At 38.6% G+C, this 27,787-nt stretch overlaps 1 protein-coding gene across 2 annotated transcripts in view; it reads left to right on the forward strand.

Annotated features, from left to right (window-relative positions):
• Positions 1-27,787, forward strand: part of RABGAP1L (RAB GTPase activating protein 1-like) — a 680,557-nt gene that overhangs the window by 30,308 nt on the left and 622,462 nt on the right. For both annotated transcript variants that reach the window (XM_010850085.1, XM_010850086.1), the window contains exon 7: positions 27,557-27,623. In XM_010850085.1, the coding sequence (XP_010848387.1) occupies positions 27,557-27,623 (67 nt within the window). The remainder of the gene's footprint in view (positions 1-27,556; positions 27,624-27,787) is intronic.

Here is a 27,787-nt window from a genome sequence, read left to right on the forward strand (position 1 = left end):
AGTAAGCAGTTTGTTGGGAGACCCAGGAAAATATCTTGCTTCTCATCAAAATTTCCTCTTTGGTTTTGCTTCTCATCAAATCAAAATTTCCTCTTTGGTTTAGCTTTCATTCATAATTCTTGTCTGATCCAGTCTTTATCATGATGAATGCAAAGTGGTAATTTTCCATCTTTTACATTTTCTCTAGGCAGCCCTTGACATTTCTCCTGTAAGCCAGACCTCTCCCTTTTTGTTTTTCCATTTATTACTGTTTGTTTTTGATATTCACTCTTTTTTTTTTAATAAAATTCTTTAATAGAAAATTATTTAATTAGTATACATGTGTTCCCCATCCTGAACCCTCCTCCCTCCTCCCTCCCCACACCATCCCTCTGGGTCGTCCCAGTGCACCAGCCCCAAGCATCCAGCATCGTGCATTGAACCTGGACTGGCATCTCGTTTCATATATGACGTTTCACATGTTTCAATGCCATTCACTCTTGAATTCCCTCTCTGAAATAGTTCATGATTCACTGTAGTGTTTAATTATCTAGGTGCTCAAATTGTCCCAGAATTTGCCAGGAGCCCAGTCAAACCCTTTGTCTTTGAAAAATGCCCTGAGCACTTCCTTTCTGGTGTAAAAAAAGGCATTTCTCTTTGGCATAAAAAAGGGCATTAACCAGTTTGTAGTATATGAATAACACAGGCAAAGAAGTGTTAGGTGTTGGATAATTTAACTTTAAACAAATAGTAGTTACTAATATTGAAGTTTTATGATTAAATGATACATTATGCCTGTACTATAGAGGCCTGTACTATGCTTGTATATAAAGCAGTCCTTCCTTTTACCAATGAGAAGTTCCAAGATGGATTAATTTGAATATAGAAACCTTGGTGAATATAGGTGAAATAGTTGAATGCCTATTTATGTTTTCATTGTTAACTTAAACATTTATACATACATTTAAAATATATTGCACATAATAATTACTTAGAAATGTTGCCTTTGCCCATATTCTCATATTCATAAGACAGCTTAATTCAGGCTCTTCTCAATAATCTTTGACATTAATGCCTTCATCATTGCTTAGCTACTTTTTAAGTAACTTTAAGGCATTTTTCCAGAGCGTAGTATCTCAACTTCTGCCTAAGTTGTTTGAGATGAAGCACTTTTTGAATGATATATATTGCTTTCATTAGAAATTTTACCTAAACCAGATGAACCCATTTGTATAACAGTAGAATAGTTTAAAAAATTCATTCCATGTATAACTACTTAATATATTGCTTTTATTTTAACATAATTAATGTAGATGGTAATGTCTAACAACCATGTGTTCATATACTCAGCAATAATTACCAAATTTGTTTTTTTTTTTTTGCTTCTTTTTTCACACATTCTGTCAGATGACCTCTAAACATCCAAACTAAACCTGACTGAGATTGCTTCTGCTAATGGGACTTGCCCAAGCAATACTTGGTTTAACACAGCAGACATAACTTCCTGTGACATGGGGTGTTTTTTAAATACTTGAATTTCCCTTTTTTTTTTTTAAAAAAAAAAAGAAACCCTTGCTTTTTATTGGATTATATTTGTGTTTAAATCACAAAATGTTAATAGTGGAATTTAAGGTGATCCAGTAGGTGGCAGTCTTGTCAAGGGAATTCTTAACCTCTGAATTTTAAGCACTGCTGTCGACAGAGTTTATTTGTAGTATAAAGACATCTGTGTTAAGGTAAATATTTCAAATCACATAATTTTGGCTTACCTTCTGAGATGGAAAGTGATTTATCATTTTTAAAAACAACTTCTCATTATGTGAAATTTATAACATACACAAAAGTAAAAGAATAATATATTGAACCCCAGTGCACCCATCACCCATTCTGGATGCTAATTTGCAATATTTTGGGATTTAAAAATGTTAATTTTTATTATGAAAAATTTATTTATCTGTGAATTCAAGTTCAAGGATTCCTTCAGTTCAATTCAGTCACTCAGTCATGTCCGACTCTTTACAACCCCGTGAAACGTAGCACGCCAGGCCTCCCTGCCCATCACCAACTGCCAGAGTCTACCCAAACTAATGTCCATTGAGTTGGTGATGCCATCCAACCATTTCATCCTCTCATCCCCTTCTCCTCCTGCCTTCAACCTTTCCGAGCATCAGGTTCTTTTCAAATGATTCAGCCCTTCGCATCAGGTGGCCAAAGTATCGGAGTTTCAGCTTCAACATCAGTCCTTCCAATGAACACCCAGGACTGATCTCTGTTAGGATGGACTGGTTGGATCTCCTTGCAGTCCAAGGGACTCTAAAGATTCTTCTCTGACACAGCAGTTGAAAAGCATCAGTTCTTTGGTGTTCAGCTTTCTTGATAGTCCAACTCTCACATCCATACATGACTACGGGAAAAACCATAGCCTTGACTAGACAGACCTTTGTTGGCAAAGTAATGTCTCTGCTTTTGAATATGCTATCTAGGTTGGTCATAACTTTCCTTCCAAGAAGTAAGTGTCTTTTCATTTCATGGCTGCAATCACCATCTGCAGTGATTTTGGAGCCCAGAAAAATAAAGTCTGTCACTGTTTCCACTGTTTCCCCATCTATCTGCCATGAAGTGATGGGACTGGATGCCACGATCTTAGTTTTCTGAATATTGAGCTTTAAGCCAACTTTTTCACTCTCCTTTTTCATCAAGAGGCTCTTTAGTTCTTTTTTGCTTTCTGCCATAAGGGTGGTGTCATCTGCATATCTGAGGTTATTGATATTTCTCCCAGCAATCTTGATTTCAGCTTGTGCTTCTTACAGCCCACCGTTTCTCTGCATATAAGTTAAATAAGCAGGGTGACAATATATAGCCTTGACGTACAAGGATTCCTTATGTGTAGATAATTGTATATACCATTTGGTCTTGACTGCTTTGTAGGCAAGTTCAGTTCAGTTTAGTTGCTCAGTCGTGTCTGACTCTTTGTGACGCCATGAACCGCAGCATGCCAGGCCTCCCTGTCCATCACCAGTTCCCAGAGTCCACCCAAACCCATGTCCATTGAGTTGGTAATGCCATCCAACCATCTCATCCTCTGTTGTCCCCTTCTCCTCCTGCCCTCAATCTTTCCCAGCATCAGAGTTTTTCAAATGAGTCAACTCTTTGCATCAGGTGGCCAAAGTATTGGAGTTTCAGCTTCAACATCAGTCCTTCCAATGAACGCCCAGGACTGATCTCTGTTAGGATAGACTGGTTGGATCTCCTTGCAGTCCAAGGGACTCTCAAGAGTCTTCTTCAACACCACAGTTCAAAAGCAAGTACTTGTAGGCAAGTACTGTGTAATTTATCCCTGAATCTCCAGTATCTAGCACCATGCTAGGAACCAGTGCTTTATAGTTACTTAGTCCTTCCTTAGAACTTTCTCTGTGCTGAGCACTGTTCTAGATGTTGCCTATGAGGTGGAGATCCTATTGTCTTCATTGTACAGTTAGGGCGACTGAGGCTAGAGAGGTTAAATAGCTTTCTCAAGGTCATACAATCAAATATCAACTACCACATAAATATTCTTACTCTGGTCTTTTTAAACACTTGTTGAGTAGGTGAATAAAAAGTATGTAAAGATTTTATAAAGTTAGAGCATTGACTAAATTCACTGTAATTTGTAGAGAGTAATAGAACGTTGTGCCTGATAGACTCCTAACTTGTTTAGAGGATATGTGAAAACTGTTCTCATGTTTTGAAGATTTGTTGTGTTCGTGTTCTTTTGCTTTTTTCAAACACTCATGTTAGATTTTACATATTAAGCTTTATTTAGGAACTGGACATAAGAAAAAAAATATTAACAGGCAACATTTATTGACTTACTGTAATGGCCATTGTAAAATTTAATTGTCATAACAACATGTGAGAGCGATAATTATAATTATTACCCTATTTTTTTTTTTCGGAAGATGAAACAGAAGCTTAATGAAATTAAGTAACTCAGTCAGTTGGCCAGAAACTAATAGAGCCAGGGTTTAAGCCAAGCCATTTAACTTCTGAGTATATACTTTTAAAGACTGTACCCAATTAAATTTTGTTTATATGCTAAATTTAAAATTAAACCAATTAGAAAATAAATGGATTGGTATTCTTTGGTGTGTTTCCAGTGGAATTTGAAAGGGAGAGTATACCTGGGGCATTCAAGTGATTGCTCAGTGATTTCAAACCCCAGGACACCTTGCCCTGGGAGAAAAGCTGATTTGTTTAGGAGAAGACCAACAATAACAGCTGAGGGGTGAAAGCAAGATGATTGTAATCTGAAATGTGTGAGATGAGCAGCCTAAGCCTAATTATTGAGAGGTTCCAGTTAAAATGTCGAAGCAAATCCAATCAGGTCAAGCTCTTCTGGTGTTTCCAAAGTGGAGATGGCAATCTTCTCTGTCCTTCTCCAGCTGCTGTTTTCATGGATTTCTGTCTCACCATGTGTAGAAATACTGCAGAGGATTTTCTTATATACCCTGAAATTGATATGGATTTTAAAGCTTTGTCTAGTATTTGAAATACACTATATACATGATAAGTAGCGTTATTGTATAGTACCCACTTTGATGCTTTGATGGATTGTTGGTTATGCTACTGCTGCTGCTAAGTCGCTTTAGTCATGTCCGACTCTGTGTGACCTCATAGATGGCAGCCCACCAGGGTCCTCTGTCCCTGGGATTTTCCAGGCAAGAATACTGGAGTGGGTTGCCATTTTTTTCTCCAGTGCATGCATGCATGCATGCTAAGTTGCTTCAGTTGTGTCTGACTCTGTACAACCCCATGGATAGCAGCCCACCAGGCTCCTCTGTCCACGGGATTCTCTAGGCAAGAATACTGGAGTGGGTTGCCATTTCCTTCTCCGTTGGTTATGCTAGATAGCCAAAAAGTGAGTGGGAAAAATTTCAGTTTTTGTTGTATTTGTTTTATGACTAGTTGATTTTTGCTAAGTATTACTTCTTAATTTGTAATAAAATGATTCAGGGAAAGTAATACCATACACATTTGGAAAACTGGCCTCTTCACAGTTCCTTAACAAGAAGTAGAGTTGTAATGATGGTAATTTCAGACTTTGTGGAAGGTTAGCTGGGGAGAGATTTTGGCTTCATGGTTTTATGTCTGTCAGATCACTTTGTTCCCAGGGGTCTGCCTTGATGTTTGATGTGTGAGTCAGAATGAAGTATTGATATAGCAAGCAAAGTGTAATTACTAGATTTGTTGTAAGTATGCAGCTTCATTTGTACTGAGTAACATAAGAAGGCAATGGCACTCCACTCCAGTACTTTTGCCTGGAAAATCGCATGGATGGAGGAGCCTGGTAGGCTATAGTCCATGGGGTCGCTAGAGTCGGACACGACTGAGCGACTTCACTTTCACTTTTCACTTTCATGCATTGGAGAAGGAAATGGCAACCCACTCCAGTGTTCTTGCTTGGAGAATCCCAGGGACGGGGAAGCCTGGTGGGCTGCCGTCTATGGGGTCACACAGAGTCGGACATGACTGAAGCGACTTAGCAGCAGCAGCAGCAACATAAGCCATTACTGCTAGGAAGAAAAAATTTCCATGGGTTACTTGTATCTGATCCTAATTTGGGAGAGTACAATCATTACACATACATTTTTATATGTATACACACACACGCACACACACACACACACATATAAAACACATCACTACTAGCCGGCAGTTTGATCATTTGTAGGGTGATTCAGAGATGTGCCTGTTTTGATAATAGATTGTTTCAGTTTTTAATTTGTGCTTGCTGGCTTAATGCAAAAACTATATAATGAGAAGTTGACGTAACTATTGTACAATACACAAACTAGAAAATTGACATTGGTACAGTCTATAGATCTCTGTTGGAGCTCTTTTTGAATACTTTTGTAAATCATAATGTCATTCTATAATAGAATGATAATTTCTTGTTTTTCCAGTGGCAAAAGACCTTTACTTAGCTTTATTTAACTTAAGGTAACTGATCAAGATAGTTGTGGACAAAGAGGCTACCAGGTCCTAGCAGAGAAGAGTTCCAGATTGTTCAAATGCAGTAATTTTTTTGAAAATTGAAATATTTTTGACATATAACATTGTGTAAACTTAAGGTGTACAACATGTTGATTTGATGTTTATATATTGTAATATGATTGCAGTTGTAGCATTAGTCCCTCTGTCACATCACATGATTATCAGTTATGTCTTTGTGATCGGAATGATTAAGATCTAGTCTCTTACCAGTGTTGTCTATATTAACTATACGGTGTGTTAGATCTTCAAGGCTTATTTACCTCTGGTTACAAGTTTGTACTCTGAAACAACATCTCTCCTATTCCCTCACTCCCCAGTAACCACCAGTTTACTCTCTGTTTTTACGAGTTTGACTTTTTTAGATTCTTCATATAAGTGATATCATGCTGTTTTGTCTGTCTCTGTCTGGCTTTATGTCACTAGCATAATGTCCTCAAGATCCACTTTTATTGTTGCAAATGGTGAGATTTCCTTCTTTCTCATAGTTGAATAATATTCCACTGTACACCCTTTCTTTAAAAAGAATTAATTTGTGTATTGACTTATTTTTGGCTGTGCTGGGTCTTCGTTGCCATGCAGTCTTTTCTGTAGTTGCAGGAAGCGGGGGCTACTCTGTAGTTATAGTGCGCAGGCTTTTCATTGCGGTGGCTTCTTGTTGGGCTCTAGGTCACGTGGACTTGCGTAGTTGTGGTCATGGGCTCAGTAGCTGCAACTTCTGGGCTCTAGAGCACAGGCTCAATAGTTGTGCCTGGGCTTAGTCGCTCCATGTCATGTGGGATCTTCGCAGACCAGGGATCGAACCTGAGTCTCCTGCATTGCAGGTGGATTCTTTTTCTATGAGCCAGCAGGGAAACCCATATGCCACATCCTCTTTATGTATTTGTTGCTGGACACTTAGGTTGTTTCCATATCATGGCTATTGTGAATAATGCTGCAATAAACACAGGTGCATTTATCTCTTTGATATCCTGTTTTCATTTCCTTTGAGTATATACCCAGAAGTGGAATTGCTGAATCATATAGTAGACCTAGTTTTAACTCTTTGAGCCACCTTCATTTTGTTTTCCATATTGTCTGTACCAAGATCCACTTTTATTGTTGAGTGTATCTGTACCAAGATTTATCTTGAGTGGATCTGTACCAATTTACATTCTTGATTTACATTAGGAAAAGAAATTTGACTTATAACGTGGATATTAAGTAATTAGAAAAGATGATATATTTTAACTGTATCCTCCCTTTAGTCACTAAGTCATGTTTGACTCTCTGTGCCCCATGAACTGCACGCCAGGTTTCCCTGTCCTTCACTGTCTCCTGGAGTTTGCTCAAACTCAGTGTCCATTGAGTCACTGATGCCATCTGGCCATCTCATCCTCTGTCACCCCCTTTTCCTCTAGCCCTCAATCCTTCCCAGCATCAGGATCTTTTTTAATGAGTCTGCTGTTCACATCAGGTGGCCAAAGTATTTGAGTTTCAGCTTCAGTATTGGTCTTTCCAATGAATATTCAGGGTTGATTTCCTTTAGGGTTGACTGGTTTGATCTCCTTGCTGTCCAAGGGACTCTCAAGAGTCTTCTCCAAGACCACAGTTTGATAGCATCAATTCTTTGGCCCTCAGCCTTCTTTATAGTCCAACTCTCACATTTGTACGTGACTACTAGAAAAACCATAGCTCTGATTATATGGACCTTTCTTTGCAAAGTGATGTATCTAGTTTTTAATATACTGTCTAGGTTTGTCATAGTTATTTTTCCAAGAAGCAAGTGTCTTTTAATTTTGTGGCTGCAATCACCGTCCACATTGATTTTGGAGCCCAAGAAAATGAAATTTGACAATTTCCACTTGCCATGAAGTGATAGGACTGGATGTCATGATCTTCATTTTTTGAATGTTGAGTTTTAAGCCAGTGTTTTACTCTCTTCTTCTAGCTTCATTTCTTCACCTTCATCAAGAGTCTCTTTAGTTCCTCTTCACTTTCTGCCATTGAAGTGGTATCATCTGCATATCTGAGGTTGTTGATGTTTTCCCCGACAATCTTGATTCCAGCTTGTGAGTCATCCAGCCCAGCATTTTGTATGATGTACTTTGCATATCCGTTAAATAAACAGGGTGACAATATACAACCTTGGCGTACTCCTTTCCCAATTTTGAACTAGTCTGTTGTTCCCTGTGGTTCTAACTGTTGCTTCTTGAACTGCATATAGGTTTCTCAGGAGGCAGGTAAGGTGGTCTGGTATTCCCATCTCTTTAAGAATTTTCCAGTTTATTGTGATCCACACAGTCAAAAACTTTAGCATAGGCAGTGAAGCAGAAGTAGATTTTTTTTTTTTTTTTTTAGTTCCCTCGCTTTTTCTGTGATCCAGCATGTGTTGGCAATTTGATCTCTGGGTCCTCTGCCTTTTTTAAGTCCAGTTTGTACATCTGAAAGTTCTCGGTTCACATTTCAATTCTACCCTCATACTTGATCTGGAAGGGAATGGCTACCTACTCCAGTATTCTAGCCTAGAGAATTCCACCGACAGAGGCCTGGCAAGCTACAGTCCATGGACTTGCAAAGAGTTGGCCACGACTGAGCAACTGTCACTTCTTCACTTGATCTTCATTATTCCAATTTTATGCATTTATTTTTTGCAGCAAGTGCAGTATTAAATTCCTGGAGAAGGAAATGGCAATCCACTCCAGTAACCTGGCAGGGAAAATCCCATGGACAGAGATGCCTGGTGGTCTACAGTCCATGGGGTCATATGCTATGCTATGCTAAGTCACTTCAGTCGTGTCCGACTCTGTGCGACCCCATAGACGGCAGCCCACCAGGCTCCCCCGTCCCTGGGATTCTCCAGGCAAGAACACTGGAGTGGGCTGCCATTTGTAGTTGGATATGACTGAGCCACTGAACACACGCAATATTAAATTATGCCAGTAGAGGGTGCTGCAGAGATACCCTGAGGAAGGGACTTGTGTTCTTGGTTGTGATGTGTTGTGATTGCTCCCTGCTCTTGCTACAAGATTCTGGTACATCCAGTGGTGTTGTGCTCCAGCTGTGCACACAGTTCGAGCATTCCCTCTGTGAACTCATGGTCTAGGTCCTGGCTCAGTGAGGTCTTCCTCAGTGGTCTTCCAGAAACAGACACAGGCTCTGCCTCTGAGCTGCCTCCAGGAGTCCTGATTTTCTTTGTTCACCTGCCTGCTGACATTGGCTGCCTGCACCCTAGAGGATGTTTCCTGTTACCTTGTGGTCCTGCTTTGCCGGGGCAGTCCATAAAGCTTCTTCGTTATCCACTGGTCTACAGTCATACCTTCTACAGTGAGATCAGACTCCCAGCTTTAGGGAGAGGATCTTCTTTCTTGATTTGCTCTTCTTTGGGTTTCTCTTCCTCAGCCTTAGGATAGTTTTAAAAATTATTATATACAATTTTTTTTTTATTAATAAGATTTCCCTGTTCAAATTATTTTTGTGCTCTCTCCCCTATTTGGACTTATACTGATAGTAATTAATTGAACTAGTATCTAACAAAATTAGCCAGTCTGGTAGATAAAGTTCCTGATACATTTCTGGGGGGAAAAAAATTTAATAGTATTTTTTTTTTTCCCATCTCCCAAACTCCTTTTATTGGGAAACTACTGAAGAATGTCCTCTACCAAAAAATGAGGTTTTGAATTAAATAAATACATACATGGGGTCCAGGATTCAGAATATCCAATGCAAGACAGAATCAGAAGGAGTCCTGAGGGTGACAGTAATGGGGACCCAGGCCAAGAGAACAGTGAACCCACATTTTTAGAGCAGTCTTCAGAAGTGATTTCCTCAAGAAGACAAATTTAACGCAACACCCACAGTACCAAAACATTTGTAAAAGAGATTTACATAATTAAGAAAGTGTTTGAATTTGAATTACTGTTAAGTACATAGAAAAATTAAGCCAATATAAAAACACTGTAAAATAATTTCGCTCCAGGGAAAACAAAGTGCACTGGAAAATACTAAGAATAGTATACTATATGGTTCACCTACCCCACTCCAGTACTCTTGCCTGGAAAATCCCATGGATGGAGGAGCCTGGAAGGCCGCAGTCCATGGGATCGCTGAGGGTCAGACACGACTGAGCGACTTCACTTTCACTTTTCACTTTCCTACATTGGAGAAGGAAATGGCAACCCATTCCAGTGTTCTTGCCTGGAGAATCCCAGGGACAGGGGAGCCTGGTGGGCTGCCGTCTATGGGGTCGCACAGAGTCGGACACGATTGCAGTGACTTAGCAGCAGCAGCAGCAGGAAATAGATGCCGTGTTGTTGTTTAGTCAGTTGTGTCCAATTCTTTTGTGACCCCATGGACTGTAGCCCGCCAGGCTTCTCTGTCCTGGGATTTCCCAGGCATGAATACTGGAGTGAGTTGCTATACATAGTCTTTTTAACTGACAGTCTTTTTTTGCTGTTCAAATAAAAACGTGTAATTTAACCCCAGACCTTTAGAAAATACAGTACAAACAGGTCAGAGTTCATTCAAGTCAAAGTTAAATGGAATCATTTCTTATCTCAAATTGTGATTAAAAAAACTTTTTATTTTTTAATGGGTTATAGCTGTATTAACAATGTTGTGATAGTTTTAGGTGAATAGCAAAGGGAGTCAGCCGTACATATACATGTATCCATTCTCTCCAAACTCTCCTCCCATCCAGGCTGCCATATACCACCGAATGGAGTTCCCTGTACTGTATGTTAGGTTATCTATTTTAAATATAGAAGTGTGTACATGTCCATCCCCAATTCCCTAACTATCCCTTCTCCCCATCCTTCTCCCAACAACTGTAAGTTTGTTTTCTAAGTCTGTGGGATCATCCTGGATGAGGGATCAAACCCATGTTTCCTGCATTGGTAGGCAGATTCTTTACCACTGAGCCAGCAGGGAAGACAAAAAAATTATCTTTTTATTTACTCTTTTTTGGCAAAGGAAGGAACTAAAGTGTGTTATTTTGCCTGCTAAGAAACAGCTAATAAGAGGCAGCAGGGCTTCTTGCTAGTCTTCTTAATGCTTTTCTATTTGACCCTTTTGTATGACTTTTTTTGGGGAGAAGAGCTGAGGGAGCTATTGTACCTATGGATACAATTATTTTATATCACTTAGTAAACATTGTTTAATTACTAATGTTTTGTTCTTATTTGTAATGGCAACATAGTTTTTCTTTTTTGAAAGATTTTGGTTTATTTGAAAGGAAGCAGGAAGAAGAACTACATAAAATGTTCTTTTTATTTAGTAGGAGTTTAGGCAATAATTAAAAAATGTGAAAGAAGTTTTCTGTGTGGAATACTGTATTTGTGCTCTAATTATTAACTTGATTTTATCTATTTTAAATACATTTTACTAAGTTTAGTCATCCTTTTTCAGTTCAGTTCAGTTCAGTCACTTAGTCGTGTCTGACTCTTTGTGACCTGATGAACTGCAGCACACCAGGCCTCCCTGTCCATCACCAACTCCTGGAGCCTACCCAAACTCATGTCCATTGAGTCAGTGATACCATCCAGCCATCTTATCCTGTGTTGACCCCTTTTCCTTCTGCCTTGAATCTTTCCCAGCATCAGGGTCTTTTCCAATGAGTCAGCTCTTCGTATCAGGTGGCCAAAGTATTGGAGTTTCAACTTTAGCATTAGTCCTTCCAATGAACATTCAGAACTGATCTCATTTAGGATGGACTGGTTGGATCTCCTTGCAGTCCAAGGGACTCTCAACAGTCTTCTCCAACACCACAGTTCAAAAGCATCAATTCTTCGGCGCTCAGCTTTCTTCACAATCCAACTCTCACATCCATAATGACCACTGGAAAAATCATAGCCTTGACTAGACGGACCTTTGTTGGCAAAGTAATGTCTCTGCTTTTAAATATGCTACCTAGGTTGGTCATAACTTTCCTTCCAAGGAGCAAGAGTCTTAATTTCATGGCTGCAATCACCATCTGCAGTGATTTTGGATCACCAAAATAAAGTCAGCCAGTTTCCACTGTTTACCCATCTGTCTGCCATGAAGTGATGGGACTGGATGCCATGATCTTAGTTTTCTGAGTGTTGAACTTTAAGCCAACTTTTTCACTCTCCTCTTTCACTTTCGTCAAGAGGCTCCTTAGTTTTTCTTCACTTTCTGCCATAAGGGTGGTGTCATCTGCATATCTGAGATTATTGATAGTTCTCCTGGCAATCTTGATTCCAGCTTGTGCTTCCTCTAGCCCAGCGTTTCTCACGATATACTCTGTATATAAGTTAAATAAACAGGGTGACAATATACAGCCTTGATGTACTCCTTTTCCTATTTGGAACCAGTCTGTTGTTCCATGTCCAGTTCTAACTGTTGCTTCCTAACCTGCATACAGGTTTCTCAAGAGGCAGATCAGGTGGTCTGGTATTCCCATCTCTTTCAGAATTTTCCACAGTTTATTGTGATCCACACAGTCAAAGGCTTTGGCATAGTCAATAAAGCAGAAATAGATGTTTTTCTGGAACTTTCTTGCTTTTTTGATATTCCAGCAGATGTTGGCAATTTGATCTGTGGTTCCTCTGCCTTTTCTAAAACCAGCTTGAACATCTGGAAGTTCATGGTTCACATATTCTTGAAGCCTGGCTTCTCACGTTATTTTTTAAATTGTTCTTTACCTGTTTTCTTTAAGGTTTATATATTTAGGTAAATTATTCTATTTCCCACTGTACATAGAAAATTCTTATCCTTTTGATAACTAGTTAGAGCTTCATATAGCTTGATTCAGCTGTTTTAAGTCAAATTGAGCTTCTGAGGAATCCAAATTATTTTACATGCAGATCATGTCGTTTAGTGTTAAATTTTTTTTTTTTCTTTTTGGCTTCAAATATAAATACCAAAATAGGACTGTGTAGGAAAGAGTTAACAAAGGAGGACTGAAGCTACTGTCCTGAAAGTTCTGCGAGTAAGGTTGGTTCTTGTCTGGCAATTGGAAACCTGGCTTTGGGGTGGTTTCCACCATTCTTATAACTGAGACTAGGGGCTTATTATGCCACTTAGTACAAACAATGTGGTTTGTCCTGGGCTCCCGCTTTCCTTATGGAATCTGGAATTTTGGTATATGCTAGGCAGAGGGTGCCTATGTGATTAGTCTTGAGAAAAACAGACTCTTGTCTGTGGGCGTGTCACATATGTGACATGTGTCATTTCTCACATGTCACAACTCATTGCTGGGAAAAGGGTGTCCTCTGTGTGACTCCCCAGGGAGAGTACTCTTGGAGTTTGTGCCTAGTTTCTTCTGAACTTCACCCTGTGTGCCTTTTCCCTTTGCCAATTTTCCTTTGTATTTGTTCACTCTTCTATGTCCTGAGCCTAAGTACAACTCTATGCTGAGTCCTGTGAGTCCTCGTAGCAAGTCATTGAACCTTGAGTGGTGTTGAAGACTCTGACAGAAGAGCATTTTGTTGTGACTAGTTTTTCATCCAGAAATCACATTTAAGATAACTATTTCCATGTGTGTGTGTGTGGCTTTTACTGATTATAGAAAATGAGTATTTGCCTAATTGAAGGTCTCTTTTTGAGGATACAAAATAGCTTTTCTGCACCTTGTCTTCAGAGGAGCAGTAAGAGTTGATGATAATATATAGTAAATATACATGGGTTTATAGTTTTGGAAACTTAGCACCAGATAATGTCTTCAGACACCCAGAATAAGTTTTTCTTGATGCACTTCAAGTAGAACCTCATCCACATTCATGTTCTGGTCCCCTTTCTTCTCCCCATCAGAAATAGTAAGAGAATACTCAGAACTCCTCGTTACTCTAGTAATACTGCCCCTTCCTTGTCTTGTGTACCAGAAGGAGTAAAGCAGGGTACTCCTGAGTGCTGTGTTCTCTTTCCAGGAGCCTTTTTCCTACACTGAACCTTCAGCATTGCTGAAATAATTCTTCGCTGGTTTCTTGCAGCCTTTGTAGGAAGTCCCAGGTTTTCCATCAGTACTCAGATTCTGATTCCCACATGACTCTGCATATCCCCTCATCTGACTCCTGTCTGCACCTTAGCTCAGTTTCCTAAATGATTTCATTGTATACTCTGGAACTTAAAATCTGTTGTTAGCACAATTCCCTTTTATCCTTAATGTCATTTCTGATTGTTCCATTCACTTTATACAACCTGGCTTTTGCCAGAGTCCACCACTTGCCTTATAGTCCTTTCGGATGATGGCTGATTCCTCTCTTGCCACCTCTTGAAATCTCTGTATTGAATGTGGGGAAGTATCTTTCTTGCATGCCCTTGCTGCTCTTGGGCAGAGGATGCATATATGATTAGTCTTAAGAAAAACAATCTTGTCTGTGAGTGTGTCACATATTTGACACGTGTCATTTCTCACATGTCCCAACTCATTGCTGGGAAAGTGTGTGCTCTGTGTGACTCCCTAGGGAGAGTACTCTTGGAGTTTGTGCCTAAGATTCCTCTCTTGCCACCCCTTGGTATCTCTGTATCGAAGGTGGGGAAGTATCTTTCTTGCATGCCCTTGCTTCTTTTAGACCATGTTTCTCTTTTTCTTCTAGAAAACTTCCAGCTTCCAAGTTCATGCTAACAGATTTTAGCATCTGCTAACCTCTCTTGTTGTGGTTATCCACAAGTCCTTGGAATTCCTGTCAGACTTAGAAGATTTTAGCTCCTGACTTCTTTTCATCCTATAATTAGTAAGCTTGTCTTAATTTGGAAGTTTTAATATCCATGCAGATGATTATTCTAATAACCTCTTAGCTTCTTAGTTTTTTGACCTCTCTTTGTCCAAAGATCTTGTCTTTCTCCCTACTCTAACCATCTATTCCTATGGTCATTCTTTAGAATTTGTCATGACCTATAACTGTACTCCCTTCATAATCTCAATTTTAAGTATCCTACTCACTACCTCTTATTGCTGTAAGTCACTTCTGTTTTCTTAATACCATTAATTTTCTAATTAATGTTACTGTTAGTCTATGGTTGGTCCCATCAACCCATAGATTTGTTTTAGTGTCCCTTACCCCCTCACTTCATGTTTTTACTTACCTCCTTCCCAACTTAGATTCTGTTATTTATCTGTACAAATTATTACTTCATATACTTCCACAAACTCCTTTACTCTCTTTCTCATCTTCCTACATGCCTGGCATATTCCCAGCTCTAGTTAATTCCAGCTTTCTGCACCTTTGTACCAACACCAGTGGTATAAATGAACGCTGCTGGGGAAGAAACAAGACAAAACTGTATATACATGTGCTGATTGACCATAAGCTTAGGTATACCTTAGTGTTGATAGCATTCCTGTTTCATTTTACTAGACAAGCTGTTAAGTCTCTTTCCTAGATAATTTTACACCTTCTCATTAAACCTCCATCATATCGTCTACTGTGTTTATTTTCAGCCAGTGGTCTTTTAAGACAATAGAAGCAGTAAGAATAGAACTTTAGATATTCCCATCACTTTGTCTACCAGTCTTTCTCTTCTGTATTATAGATTCTGCTTTCTCTTATTACTCTGGATGAAATGTCCATGTTCCTATGGCCAATTTCCAACTTGTACACTAGATTTTTAATCCATTTTGCCTTCTTGATGATGTGATTCTATTCTTTCTGCTACCACACTCACTCCTGAGGTTAACTCATTCAGTCTCATTCCTTTAAACATATCTGTAAAATAGGTAACTTCCAACTTTTCATCTTTCACCTGAGGTCTCAGACCTCTATGTTCCTCATTCATGTATCCTGCAACTTTACTTCTTTGGTGTCTCAAAGTCACTGTGCTCAAAGTCTAGACCCCCCCTAGTCTAGTCACAAACCTGTCCGTCCTGTAGTCTCCCCCAGCATTATGATTTATAGTCTGATCTTTTCAGTTACTCAGGCTGAAAACTTGGAGTCATTCTTGACTTCTTTTTCTTTCCCTGCACATCTGATTCATCAGTAAATTATATATGCTCTAATTCCAACTATATAAAGAAAGATAAAACTCTCAAGGAAAGGGATAAAGAAAAATACGTGAATAGACATAGGTGAAAATGTCTATAAAAGAAATATAATTAGAAGAAAAGGAAAAAGGAGCAGGAACTCCAGGTGGAATCACTAGTATTTTATTTTGTTAAAAAGTAAACTTGCTTATAGGGCTTCCCAGGTGGCACAGTGGAAAAGAATCCACCTGCCAATGTAGAAGACAGAAGAGACACAGATTTGATCCCTGGGTCAGAAAGATTCCCTGGAGAAGGAAATGACAACCCACTCCAGTATTACTGCCTGGAAGATTCAATGGACAGAGGAGACTGGCGGGCTATGGTCCACGGGGTTGCAAAGAGTTGGATGCGACTGAGCATGCATGTTAACCTGCTTATGCCTTAAACTTTCTCATCAAATTGAATTTATAATTTTTTTTGCTGTTGTTTGGCTCAACTCCAGCTTCATTTGCTTTATGTTTATGAAAGAGAAAATGGGCCCTTGTTAGGGAGAAAATGTTATTTCTCTTTGTTTTTGATGTTTTAAAATTATAGTTATACTCAATTCTAAAAATATTTGTAGTTTGGCTTTTGATTATTTTGATGTATAAACCTGATACATGCAAAAGCCCAAATGTATCACTACCCAAATTTTCCATATTACTGCTATTGAATAATAAAGCAAAATAATTGATTTACTAAATGTTTTTAGCAGTGATTAAGGCAAGTTTTAGATTTTAATTGTTTTAATCATTTTTAATATTATATTTTTGACTATAGCTAATTTCTCATTTTTTTAATTTGAAGAGAGTTAGTAAAAAGGATTCATATTTGAATCATGGTTCTGCATTTCAAATTTTTATCCATTATGAAAGTTAATGGGACATTATTGTCCAAGGAAGGTGTGGAGGTGGTTGTATCTTCTTGAAGCTTATTGATTGACACTTTTTTCAGTAATGGACCTAAAGATACTATCTATTCTTTCATAACTTTCCTATAGGTTAAATTCTCTGCACTGGTAGCAGATTTAAGACAATCCTAAGCAACTATTAAAATTTTTTTTTCATAGTAATTAGTCTTAGTGTTCTAAAAATCTTTGGGGAACAAATAAAATTTCCTACCTGATGAATGAAAAGAAAAAAATAACCAACTTTTAAATCTCTCTTGCTGATGAGTATAATTCCTAATGATGAAACTTACTCTTTCTGTTATTGAAGGCACTGAAGCAAGCAAGATTTTTAAGGTTCACATCTATGGAATCCCCTCATCTGGGTTTGAAACCCTGCTCTACAGTGACTTGATCAAATTATTTAACTTCTCTATGCTTCAGTTTCTAGTTTGTAAATTGTGAATGATACCTCTTAAGAATGTTGGAAGGATAAAATTAGGTGATACTTGTTAAGTGTTTGAAATAGTCCCTGAAACAAATAAATGCTTGCTCTACTGCTAATACCAGTACTCTTAGTATTGGTGGTACTTATAGTACTACCACAGTCATGCTTTTTTCTGAGATTGCTGGTGCTTTGTGAGTGATTACCGAAAATCAGAATAGCCTGCAGAATCAGAGTAAACTACCCCTGTGAGAAGGCAAAATGTTGGTTATATTTATTTGGAACCTGTGTGTATATGCATGCAGTCTTTGTTCTGCAGATACAATATGCATGGATTTATGTTACCATGGTTTAGTTAAAGAATACCAGTCCCCCAGCCACATGGTTCAAATTTTTGTTAACCATGGTATATTAATTGTGAGTAATTGCATAAAATGTAGACTTTGCTGTTAGCTCTTCAGTTCACAGTCACTACATATGCTTATCCAGTGACTGTTAACATCACTTCTTTCAGAGTATGTTGATGATTGGTTATGGTGTATCTGTTATTTAGTTCACTCATAGACAGCAAAGTGTATTGTTGTTTTGCCTCCTTAGTCTCTCAATGATAAACCCATGTAACATTTTACAATAATGAATAATTGAAAGAGGTAGCCAGCAAAGATGAATGCAGCAAACCAATGAAAAGTGATAATATTGAAAATGAAATTGCATGTTATCTTAGAAGATTTGAAAATGGTGACTGCAGTAAATCAACTATACTTCAATAAAAAATTAAAAAAAAAGAAAATGATGACAGCAAAATGAAGATAGGATGAGACCTAGCTCTGCAGGAAGCTACAGTATGAAGCATATTGAAAAAGTCTGATAAACAACAAAGACATGATAAAGGCATTTCAACATTTTTTTAGTTTAAATTTCACTAGAAATAGAAGGCTTCTTATGATTGAAATGGAGTGTTTATTTTTATGCTGGATTGAAGACTGCGGTAAAAAATAAAATCCTGGTTTTGCTAGTCTTCATGCCACAGTTTTGCAGTTAGTTGCGACACTGAAATAAAAGGTAATTATAAGAAACTGGAGATCATACAATTTCCTTAGCTGAGTTTTGGAAGAGATATGCAATGAAGGCATACAATTGAAAACATTCACACATCCTGACAGGAAGTAACAGTGAGTTGTATTTGTGTAGTGTGGCAAAGCGTTCACTGCACCGTACAGATAACTTGGCAGGATTTGAATAGGGCATAAGTGGAGTTATAGAACAAATAGCTGACTGTGGGAAAGTTGACACTAGGTTTACACTAGGTATACAGCCAGAGGAGCTTAGTGAAGATGAACTTACCAACATAAATAAGGCAAGTGGTTTGATGAAAAGGATGAATGTCCTGGGAAGTCAAACCAGCAAAAACTTCATGTTAAAGGAGCTCTTAGAGATGTAAAAGTGCAAAGGATAAAATACTGGAAGCTCATTCAGAGTTAGAATGGAGTATAACTGTTCGCCAAGGCATAGGAAAAAAATGCTTATTCTATGTTGTTTATCACAAGAGAAGAAAGCAAACACTGTTTTGTTGTTGTTCACTCACTAAGTTGTGTCTGACTCTTTGTGACCCCATGGACTGCAGCATGCCAGGCCTCCCTGTCTCTCACCATCTTTGGAGTTTGCCCACGTTCATGTCCGTTGAGTCAGTGATGCTATCCAGCCATCTCATCCTTTGCCACCTTCTTCTCCTTTTGCCTTCAGTCTTTCCCAGAATCAGGGTCTTTTCCATGTAAACACCGTTTAAACTATACTTAGTAACTTTTCCAAAGAAAATATTTCAGTGTTCAATATTTCTAAGTGCTTTAAAATATAAAGTACTAAATAATAGTTTTACCTTTTAAAAAATTTCCCTATATATTTGTAACTGATGAGAGTTTTTAAAGTTTAGAAAATATTTATAGGTCACAGGACAGTCATAATGTTTCCCATTGTTTATAAGATCAAATGCAGTTTCAGCTTGTATGGTTATTTTTATGGTTCCACACTGCTGTGTATAGTGAGGAATGCCTGTATATCTTTCTCTACCTGATAACTTTAATAAGGGAAAAAATAATTCCAACAATTCTTATATAGAAGACTTTCCAATATCTTTTTTGCTTTAAATTCTATAAGATGGCTAGGATTCCAATTTTATGAAATTATGTAGTTTTTGCAGTTTTTGTGTATTCTAAAAATTATGATTTAATTTCAGCTTTTCTTCTTTGTTGTAGTTCTGTTCATTCTGTCATACTGTCACTTTCTCATTTTTAATAGCACAAGTTTAGTCTAGTAAGAGACAGTGTTCTTTAACCAAGAACACTGGTCAGTTCCCTGCCTCTTTTCCTTTTCTTTTCCTCCTTTTTATCCATGGTCTTCATGGAGATATGTAGAATTATGATTTTTATAGATTATAAAAGTAAAGTAGTTTCCTATTGCAGGACATTAACATATAATCCTTTTTTTCCCCTCCTTTTCTCCATCAATTAAGCCTAAAACCATATAAGATATGCAGAGTTTTTGGTGTTTCTATGGATGCTTTGGTTGATTGGTTTAGTCACTTACTGGTTTGTGACCCCATGGACTGTAGTTTACCAGGCTCCTTCTGTCCATGGGATTTCCCAGGGAAAAATACTGGAGTGAGCTGCCATTTCATTCTCCAGGGGATCTTCCCTGCCCAGGGATTGAACCCAGGTCACCTCCATTGACAGATTCTTTACCACTGAGCCAACAAGGAAGCCCATATAGATGCTAACTTGGTATTAAAAGCTGTGTCAAGCTGTTTTGAGTAAAAGACTGGCTGGGCAGTGTGTCAAACTTCACTTCTTAATAATACTGGCAGTTATTGTTTAGTCGCTCAGTTGTGGCTGACTCTGGGACAGCATGGACTGCAGCATGCAAGGCTTCCCTGTCCTTCACCATCTCTTGGAGCTTGCTCAAACTCATGTCCATTGAGTTGGTGATGCCATCCAACCATCTCATCCTCTGTCGTCCCCTTCTCCTCCTGCCTTCAATCTTTCCCAGCATTAGGATCTTTTCCAGTGAGTCAGCTTTTCACATCAGGTGGCCAAAGTATTGGATCTTCAGCTTCAACACTTCCAATGAATATTCAGGGTTGATTTCCTTTAGGACTGACTGGTTTGATCTCTTTGCTGTCCAAGGGACTCTCAAGAGTCTTCTCCAACACCAGAGTTCGAAGGCATCAATTCTTTGATGCTCAGCCTTTTTTATTGTCCAGCTCTCACATCCATACATGGAAAAACCATAGCTTTGACTATAAGGACCTTTGTAGGCAAAGTGGTGTTACTGCTTTTTAATACGCTGTCTAGGTTTGTCATTGCTTTTCTTCCAAGGAACAAGTGTCTTTTAATTTCATGACTGCAGTCACCTTCCACAGTGATTTTTGGAGCCCAAGAAAATAAAGTCTGTCACTGTTTCCATTGTTTCCACATCTGTTTGCTGTGAAGTGATGGAACTGGATGCTCTGATCTTTGTTTTTCGAATGTTGATTTTCAAGCCAGGTTTTTCACTCTCCTTTTTCACTTTCATCAAGAGGCTGTTTAATTCCTCCTTTCTGCCATAATGGTGGTGTCATCTGCATATCGGAGATTATTGATATTTCTCCTGGCAGTCTACAGAAATGGTATGGACCTAACAGAAGCAGAAGATACTAAGAAAAAGTGGCAAGAATACACAGAAGAACTATACAAAAAAGGCCTTCACGACCCAGATAATCACGATGATGTGATCACTTACCTAGAGCCAGACATCTTGGAATGGCAAGTCAAGTGGGCCTTAGGAAGCTTCACTATGAACAAAGCTAGTGGAGGTGATGGAATTCCAGTTGAGCTATTTCAAATCCTAAAAGATGATGCTTTGAAAATGCTGCACTCCATATGCAAGCAAATTTGGAAAATGCAACAGTGGCCACAGGAGTAGAAAAGGTCACTTTTCATTCAAATCCCAAGGAAAGGCAATGCCAAAGAATGCTCAAATTACTGCACATTTGCACTCATCTCACACGCTAGTAAAGTAATGCTGAAAATTCTCCAAGCCAGTCTTCAGCAGTATGTGAACCATGAATTTCCAGATCTTGAAGCTGGATTTATAAAGGGCAGAGGAACTAGAGATCAAATTGCCAACATCCATTGGATCATCAAAAAAGCAAGAGAGTTCCAGAAAAACATCTATTTCTGCTTTATTGACTATGCCAAAGCCCTTGACTGTGTGGATCACAATAAACTGTGGAAAATCCTGAAAGAAATCGGATTACCAGACCATCTGACCTGCCTCCTGAGAAATCTGTGTGCAGGTCAAGAAGCAACAGTTAGAACTGGACATGGAACAACAGACTGGTTCCAAACTGGGAAAGGAGTATGTCAAGGCTGTATATTGTCACCCTGCTTGTCTAACTTATTGCAGAGTACATCATGAGAAATGCTGGGCTGGATGAAGGAATCAAGACTGCCGGGAGAAATATCAATAACCTCAGATACCCAGATGACACCACTGTTATGGCATAAAGTGAAGAGAAATTAAGGAGCCTCTTGATGAAAGTGAAAAAGGAGAGTGAAAAAGTTGGCTTAAAGCTCAACATTCAGAAAACTAAGATCATGACATCCAGTCCCATCACTTCATGGGAAATAGATGGGGAAACAGTGGAAACAGTAACAGAGTTTATTTTGGGGGGCTCCAAAATCACTGCAAATGGTGATTGCAGCCATGAAATTAAAAGACACTTACTCCTTGGAAAAAAGCTGTGAACAACCTAGACAACATATTAAAAAGCAGAGACATTGCTTTGCCAACAAAGGTCCATCTAGTTAAAGCTATGGTTTTTCTAGTAGTCATGTACGGATGTGAGAATTGGACTATAAAAAAAGCTGAGCACTAAAAAATTGATGCTTCTGAACTGTGGTGTTGGAGAAGACTCTTGAGAGTCCCTTGGATTGCAAGGAAATCCAACCAGTCGATCCTATAGGAAATATGCTGTGAATATTCATTGCAAGGACTGATGCTGAAGCTGAAACTCTAATAGTTTGGCCACCTGATGTGAAGAATGGACTCACTGGAAAAGACCGTGATGCTGGGAAAGATTCAAGGTGGGAGAAGAAGGGGTCGACAGAGGATGAGGTGGTTGGATGGCATCACAGACTCGATGGACATGAATTTGAGCAAGCTCCTGGAATTGGTGATGATCAGGGAAGCATGAGTCCATGGGTCACAAAGAGTCGAACACAACTGAGAAGCTGAACTGGAACTGAACCTGGCAATCTTGATTCCAGCTTGTGATCCATTGAGCCCGATATTTCCATGTTGTAATATGCATATAAGTTAAATAAGCAGGGTGACCATATACAGCCTTGATGTACCCGTTTCCCAATTTTGAACCAGTCCATTGTTCCATATAATGTATAAGTGGCAACTATTCTGTAGTTTGTGGAGAAGGAAATGGCAACCCACTCCAGTGTTCTTGCCTGGAGAATCCCACGGATGGAGGAGCCTGGTGGGCTGCCATCTATGGAGTCGCACAGAGTCGGACACGACTGAAGCGACTTAGCAGCAGCAGCAGCAGCTATAGTTTGCAGTGTCCTTTCCCTGTGAGACTTTTTCATTTTAACTGTATATTAACATAGTGGAACTATAAGCAGGTATATTTGTGTTTCAGAAATGTGGAAAATGAGGCTTTGAAGTGTGTGACATGCCCAGGATCACACCAGGAATTTATAATTTTTTTCTGATAGGCAAAAGGAGAGGGGGCAGCAGAGGATGAAATGGTTGGATAGCATCCCCTACTCAATGGACGTTATTTGAGCAAACTCCAGGAGATTGTGAAGGTCAGAAGAGCCTGGCATACTGCAGTCCATGGGATTGAAAAGAATTGGTCATGACTTAGCAGTTGAACAACAATGACTGATAGGCCAGAAAGTGACAAATTATAACATTAGGTGACTATGCGGTTTTGGAGTCAGAGTCATGGCCTACTAGTTATGTGGTTTGAACAAAACACTTCTACTTTCTGGAAACCAGTTTTGTCATTTGTTATATGGCGGTTGGTTTTAAAATGTGGATGCAACAGTATAGTAAATGCCTGAAAGCATTCAATAAACAGCTGCTATAATATGGTAATTATTAATATGATAACACTATCATCTTATTCTCAGGAGGTTTGATTTCAAATTTTGGGCCAATAAATAATGTTGGATGTGTCTTCTCTGTGCTTTGTGCTCTGTACTAACAGCTATCATAGAACTTACCATACAGGTTGTAATTGTCTGTTATTTTCCTCCCATACTAGATTGTGAGCTCCTTGAAAAAAAACAGGTGTAATAGCAGTTTGCTTAAAACATTATTTATAGAGTTAATAAGAGAAGGGTTAATGCTTTGAATTCCCTAGTGAAGCACTTAATATTCACATTAGGTGTTTGTGGTACTAATAATATCTAATTACTGAGATGTTATTCCTAATAGACCCAGCTTGTCTCCATAGGAATCATGTTGTGCTTTAATGAAATATAATTTTGTAAATGACTATTATAGCTTGATAGAAAACAATTACGCAGTTTTAATGCTGGAAGAATCCTTGGAGTTCATGTGTTGCACTTCTCCTATTTTGTAGAAGAGGAAGCAGAGGCCCAAGGGGATAGGTGCTTTCACTAAGGTCACACTGTTGTCACTTCGTGTTGACAAACAGTGAAGTGAAAGTTGCTCAGTCGTGTCTGACTCTTTGCGACCCCATGGACTATACAGTCTATGGAATTCTTCAGGACAGAATACTGGGGTGGGTATCTTTCCTTTCTCCAGGGGATCTTCCCAACCCAGGGTAGAACTCAGGTCTCCCACATTGCAGGTGGGTTCTTTACCAGCTGAGCCACAAGGGAAGCCCAAGGATACTGGAGTGGGTATCCTATCCCTTCCCCAGGGGCTCTTCCCGACCCAGTAATCGAACTGGGGTCTCCTGCATTGCAGGATGATTCTTTACCAACTGAGCTATCAGGGAATCCTGACAAACAGTATAAAACTTTAATTTTTAAAACAAGCAAAAGAAAAGTAGGGACAGTACTTGTTAAACCCTTAGTATTGGTTCCTGAAGGGGCTGAGATTAGAGATGAAGGAGAAATTCCCTACGCACTTTGGTATTCTTTAGCTTTTTACAGTGACTATATGATAGTTTTGTAACTTAAATGAAAGTGAAGATCGCTCAGTCATGTCCAACTCTTTGCGACCCCATGGACTATACAGTCCATGGTATTCTCTGGGCCAGAATGCTGGAGTAGATAGCCTTTCCCCTATCCAGGGGATCTTCCCAACCCAGAATCGAACCCAGGTCTCCCGCTTTGAAGGCAGATTCTTTACCAGCTGAGCTACAAGGAAAGCCCTTTGTAAATTAAAAACAGTATAATTAGGACTTCCTTGGTGGGCCAGTGAGTAAAACTCTGTGCTTCCAATGCAGGGGGCCCGGGTTTGATCCCTCATCAGGGAACTAGATCCCACATGCCACAAATAAGATCCATCACAACCAAATAAAAAAATAAATAAGTAAATAAATAAACCAACCCCAAATCCTGTAATAGAAGAAATAAAACACCCATGAGAGATGCAAGCTGAAGCAAAATATGTAGAGAACATAAGACATGTCTTTGTCCTCATTGATCTGATGTTTTAGTTGGAGAAACTAAATTGTTTTAAATTAATTAATTTATTTTAATTGGAGGATAATTGCTTTACAATATTGTGATAGTTTTTGCCATACATCAACATGAATTGGCCACAGGGATGCATGTGTCCCCCCATCCTGAACTCCCCTACCTCCTCCCTCACCACTCCATCCTCTGGGTTGTCTCAGAGCACCAGCTTTTGGTGCCTTGCTTCATACATCATACTTGTGCTGGTCATCTATTTTACATATGGTAATGTACATGTTTCAATGCTATTCTCTCAAATATCCCACCCTTGCCTTCTCCCACTGAGTATAAAAGTCTGTTATTTACATCTGTGTCTCCTTTGCTGCCCTGCCTGTAGGATTGTCGTTACTGTCTTTCTAAATTCCGTCGGTTCAGTTCAGTTCAGTCGCTCAGACGTGTCTGACACTTTGTGACCCCAAGGACTGCAGCACGCCAGGCTTCTCTGTGTATCATCAACTCCTGGAGCTTGCTCAAACTTCATGTCCATCGAGTCAGTGATGCCATCCAACCATCTCATCCTCTGTTTTCTGCTTCTCCTCCTGCCCCCAATCCCTCCCAGCATCAGGGTCTTTTCCAATGACTCAGTTCGTCGCATCAGGTGGCCAGAGTATTGGAGTTTCAGCTTCAGCATCAGTCCTTCCAAAGAATATTCAGGACTGATTTCCTTTAGGATGGACTAGTTGGATGTCCTTGCAGTCCAAGGGACTCTCAGGAGTCTTCTCCAGCACCACGGTTCAAAAGCATCATTTCTTTGGCACGAAGCTTTCTTTATAGTCCAACTCTCACATCCACACATGACTACTGGAAAAAAACCATTCCATATACATGCATACAGTATTTGTCTTTCTCTTTCTGACTCACTTCACTCTGTATAATAGGCACCAGTTTCATCCACCTCATTAGAACTGACTCAAATGCATTCCTTTTTATAGCTGAGGAATATTCCATTGTGCATTTATACCACAACTTGTTTATCCACTCGTCTGTTGATGGACATCTATGTTACTTCCATGTCCTAGCTGTTGTGAACAGTGCTTCAGTGAACATTGGGGTATACTTGTCTCCTTCAATTCTGGTTTTCCCAGGGTGTATGCCCAGCAGTGGGATTGCTGGGTCGTGTGGCAGTTCTATTCTCAGTTTTTAAAGGAATCTCCACTCTGTTTTCCGTAGTTATAAAGAATTTAAGGCACAGTTAGAAATAGTACAATGAAGTAGCTGATAAATTAATATTTAATTTGTATAGACAGTGTTTGTTATGTGAGTTCAAAGTTCATAGCAATGTATAGGAAGCATATTAAAATTAAGAGTATTAGGTTATAATTATCTCTATTTTAGTTGATTATATTTTGCTCACAATAGTGTGTTTGGAAGGTTTTCCTCAAAGCTTACTGATTTTGTTGTATCTTTATTATATACTTGATCATTTTTACATGACTTCTAGAAGGTATTCTCAAATATTTACAGGAAGTAAATATTGTTTTACCACTTACTAAGCTCATATTTGCATAGGACCACTCTCTGTCTTGTTTATGGAAGGAAAAACCCTGCCACTGGAAAAGTAAACCTTTGGAAAACAAGGATCAGATTTAGTATTGCCTGCTCAGCTGCCATTATTTTGAAATTTAAAAAATCTTACATTTAGTTTGTTTATATTCTTTACTCCTTTTATAAAATGCTCCGTAGCATATTTTTAACATTTGGAAAGCTGTAATAGAAACTATTCTAGAAAGTGTGGGTATACGTTGTTGGCAGAGAGAGGCGCACTGTGGATAGATCACATTGCCTCTTGAGTACAAGAGGAGTTTACGTTTGCTAACAATAAAGAAAAAATAATAATACCATAACAAATATAAAGAACTGTTAGGTGTAACTGAATTTTATAGTTGATGAAAACCCTTTACAAATAAAGTGATAGTGTTAATTGGATTCCTAAAACTTCCTTAGTATCAGGAGGCACAGAATAAGTATTTAATAATATATTATATTCTGGATAGTATCTTCACTAGTATAATAGCATTTTTTAGTAATGAGTTTCATATAACTTTTTTTTTTCAAACTGAAGATACAGTATTGATAGTCTACTCAGTGAACATGCCTGTGGAGGGCCCGGTGATTGCCTGTATTAACGTGGCTTGATGCAAAGAGAGAGTACAGTGTTTTATTCAAATTTTTTAAAGTTTTCTTACTTTTAATTTAATTAGGTTAGTTGATCTTGATCAGTATGTTTGGAATAACTCTAAGGCAAACAATCTCTAATTTTTACCTAGAAATTAGTTCATGTCTCAGTACTGTATTTTGTTTCAGTTAACAATTTGTGGCTATTTTTATCACAGTTTCTGTTCATTGGTAATCTTTCAGAAGCAGAAATAGAGATCTGGGAATTTAAATAATTTATTTCTGTGTGATTTTATTATGTATCTTGATGGATTCTTATTTGTGATGTTTCTCTAAAAAATGTTATTTGTAAGTATAGAGCTAGACAGATTGTATAGTTACTATTAAAAGGCTTTTGCTCACTGGGCTTCTATATATTCTTGATACCTCATTTCTTCTTTTTTTCCCCCCAATATTTTCAGATGTTTTGGAATGTTATTAAGCCCAGGTCGAAACGTGAAGAACAGTGACATGCATTTACTGGATATGGTAATGAAAATCTTTAGCACCTTAACCAAGTATAGATGATAGTTATTTTATGTTCTTAAAGTATATTCTATTTTGAAATCTTGTCATTTTGTCAAAATTACTTCTAACTTCCAGCTGTGTGATAGTAGTCATTTAATTTGGAACCCCATACTTAAAATTTCTAA

The sequence above is a fragment of the Bison bison genome, unplaced genomic scaffold, assembly GCF_000754665.1.
Source record: "Bison bison bison isolate TAMUID 2011002044 unplaced genomic scaffold, Bison_UMD1.0 scf7180017864289, whole genome shotgun sequence".
In the NCBI taxonomy this organism is placed as follows: domain Eukaryota; kingdom Metazoa; phylum Chordata; class Mammalia; order Artiodactyla; family Bovidae; genus Bison; species Bison bison.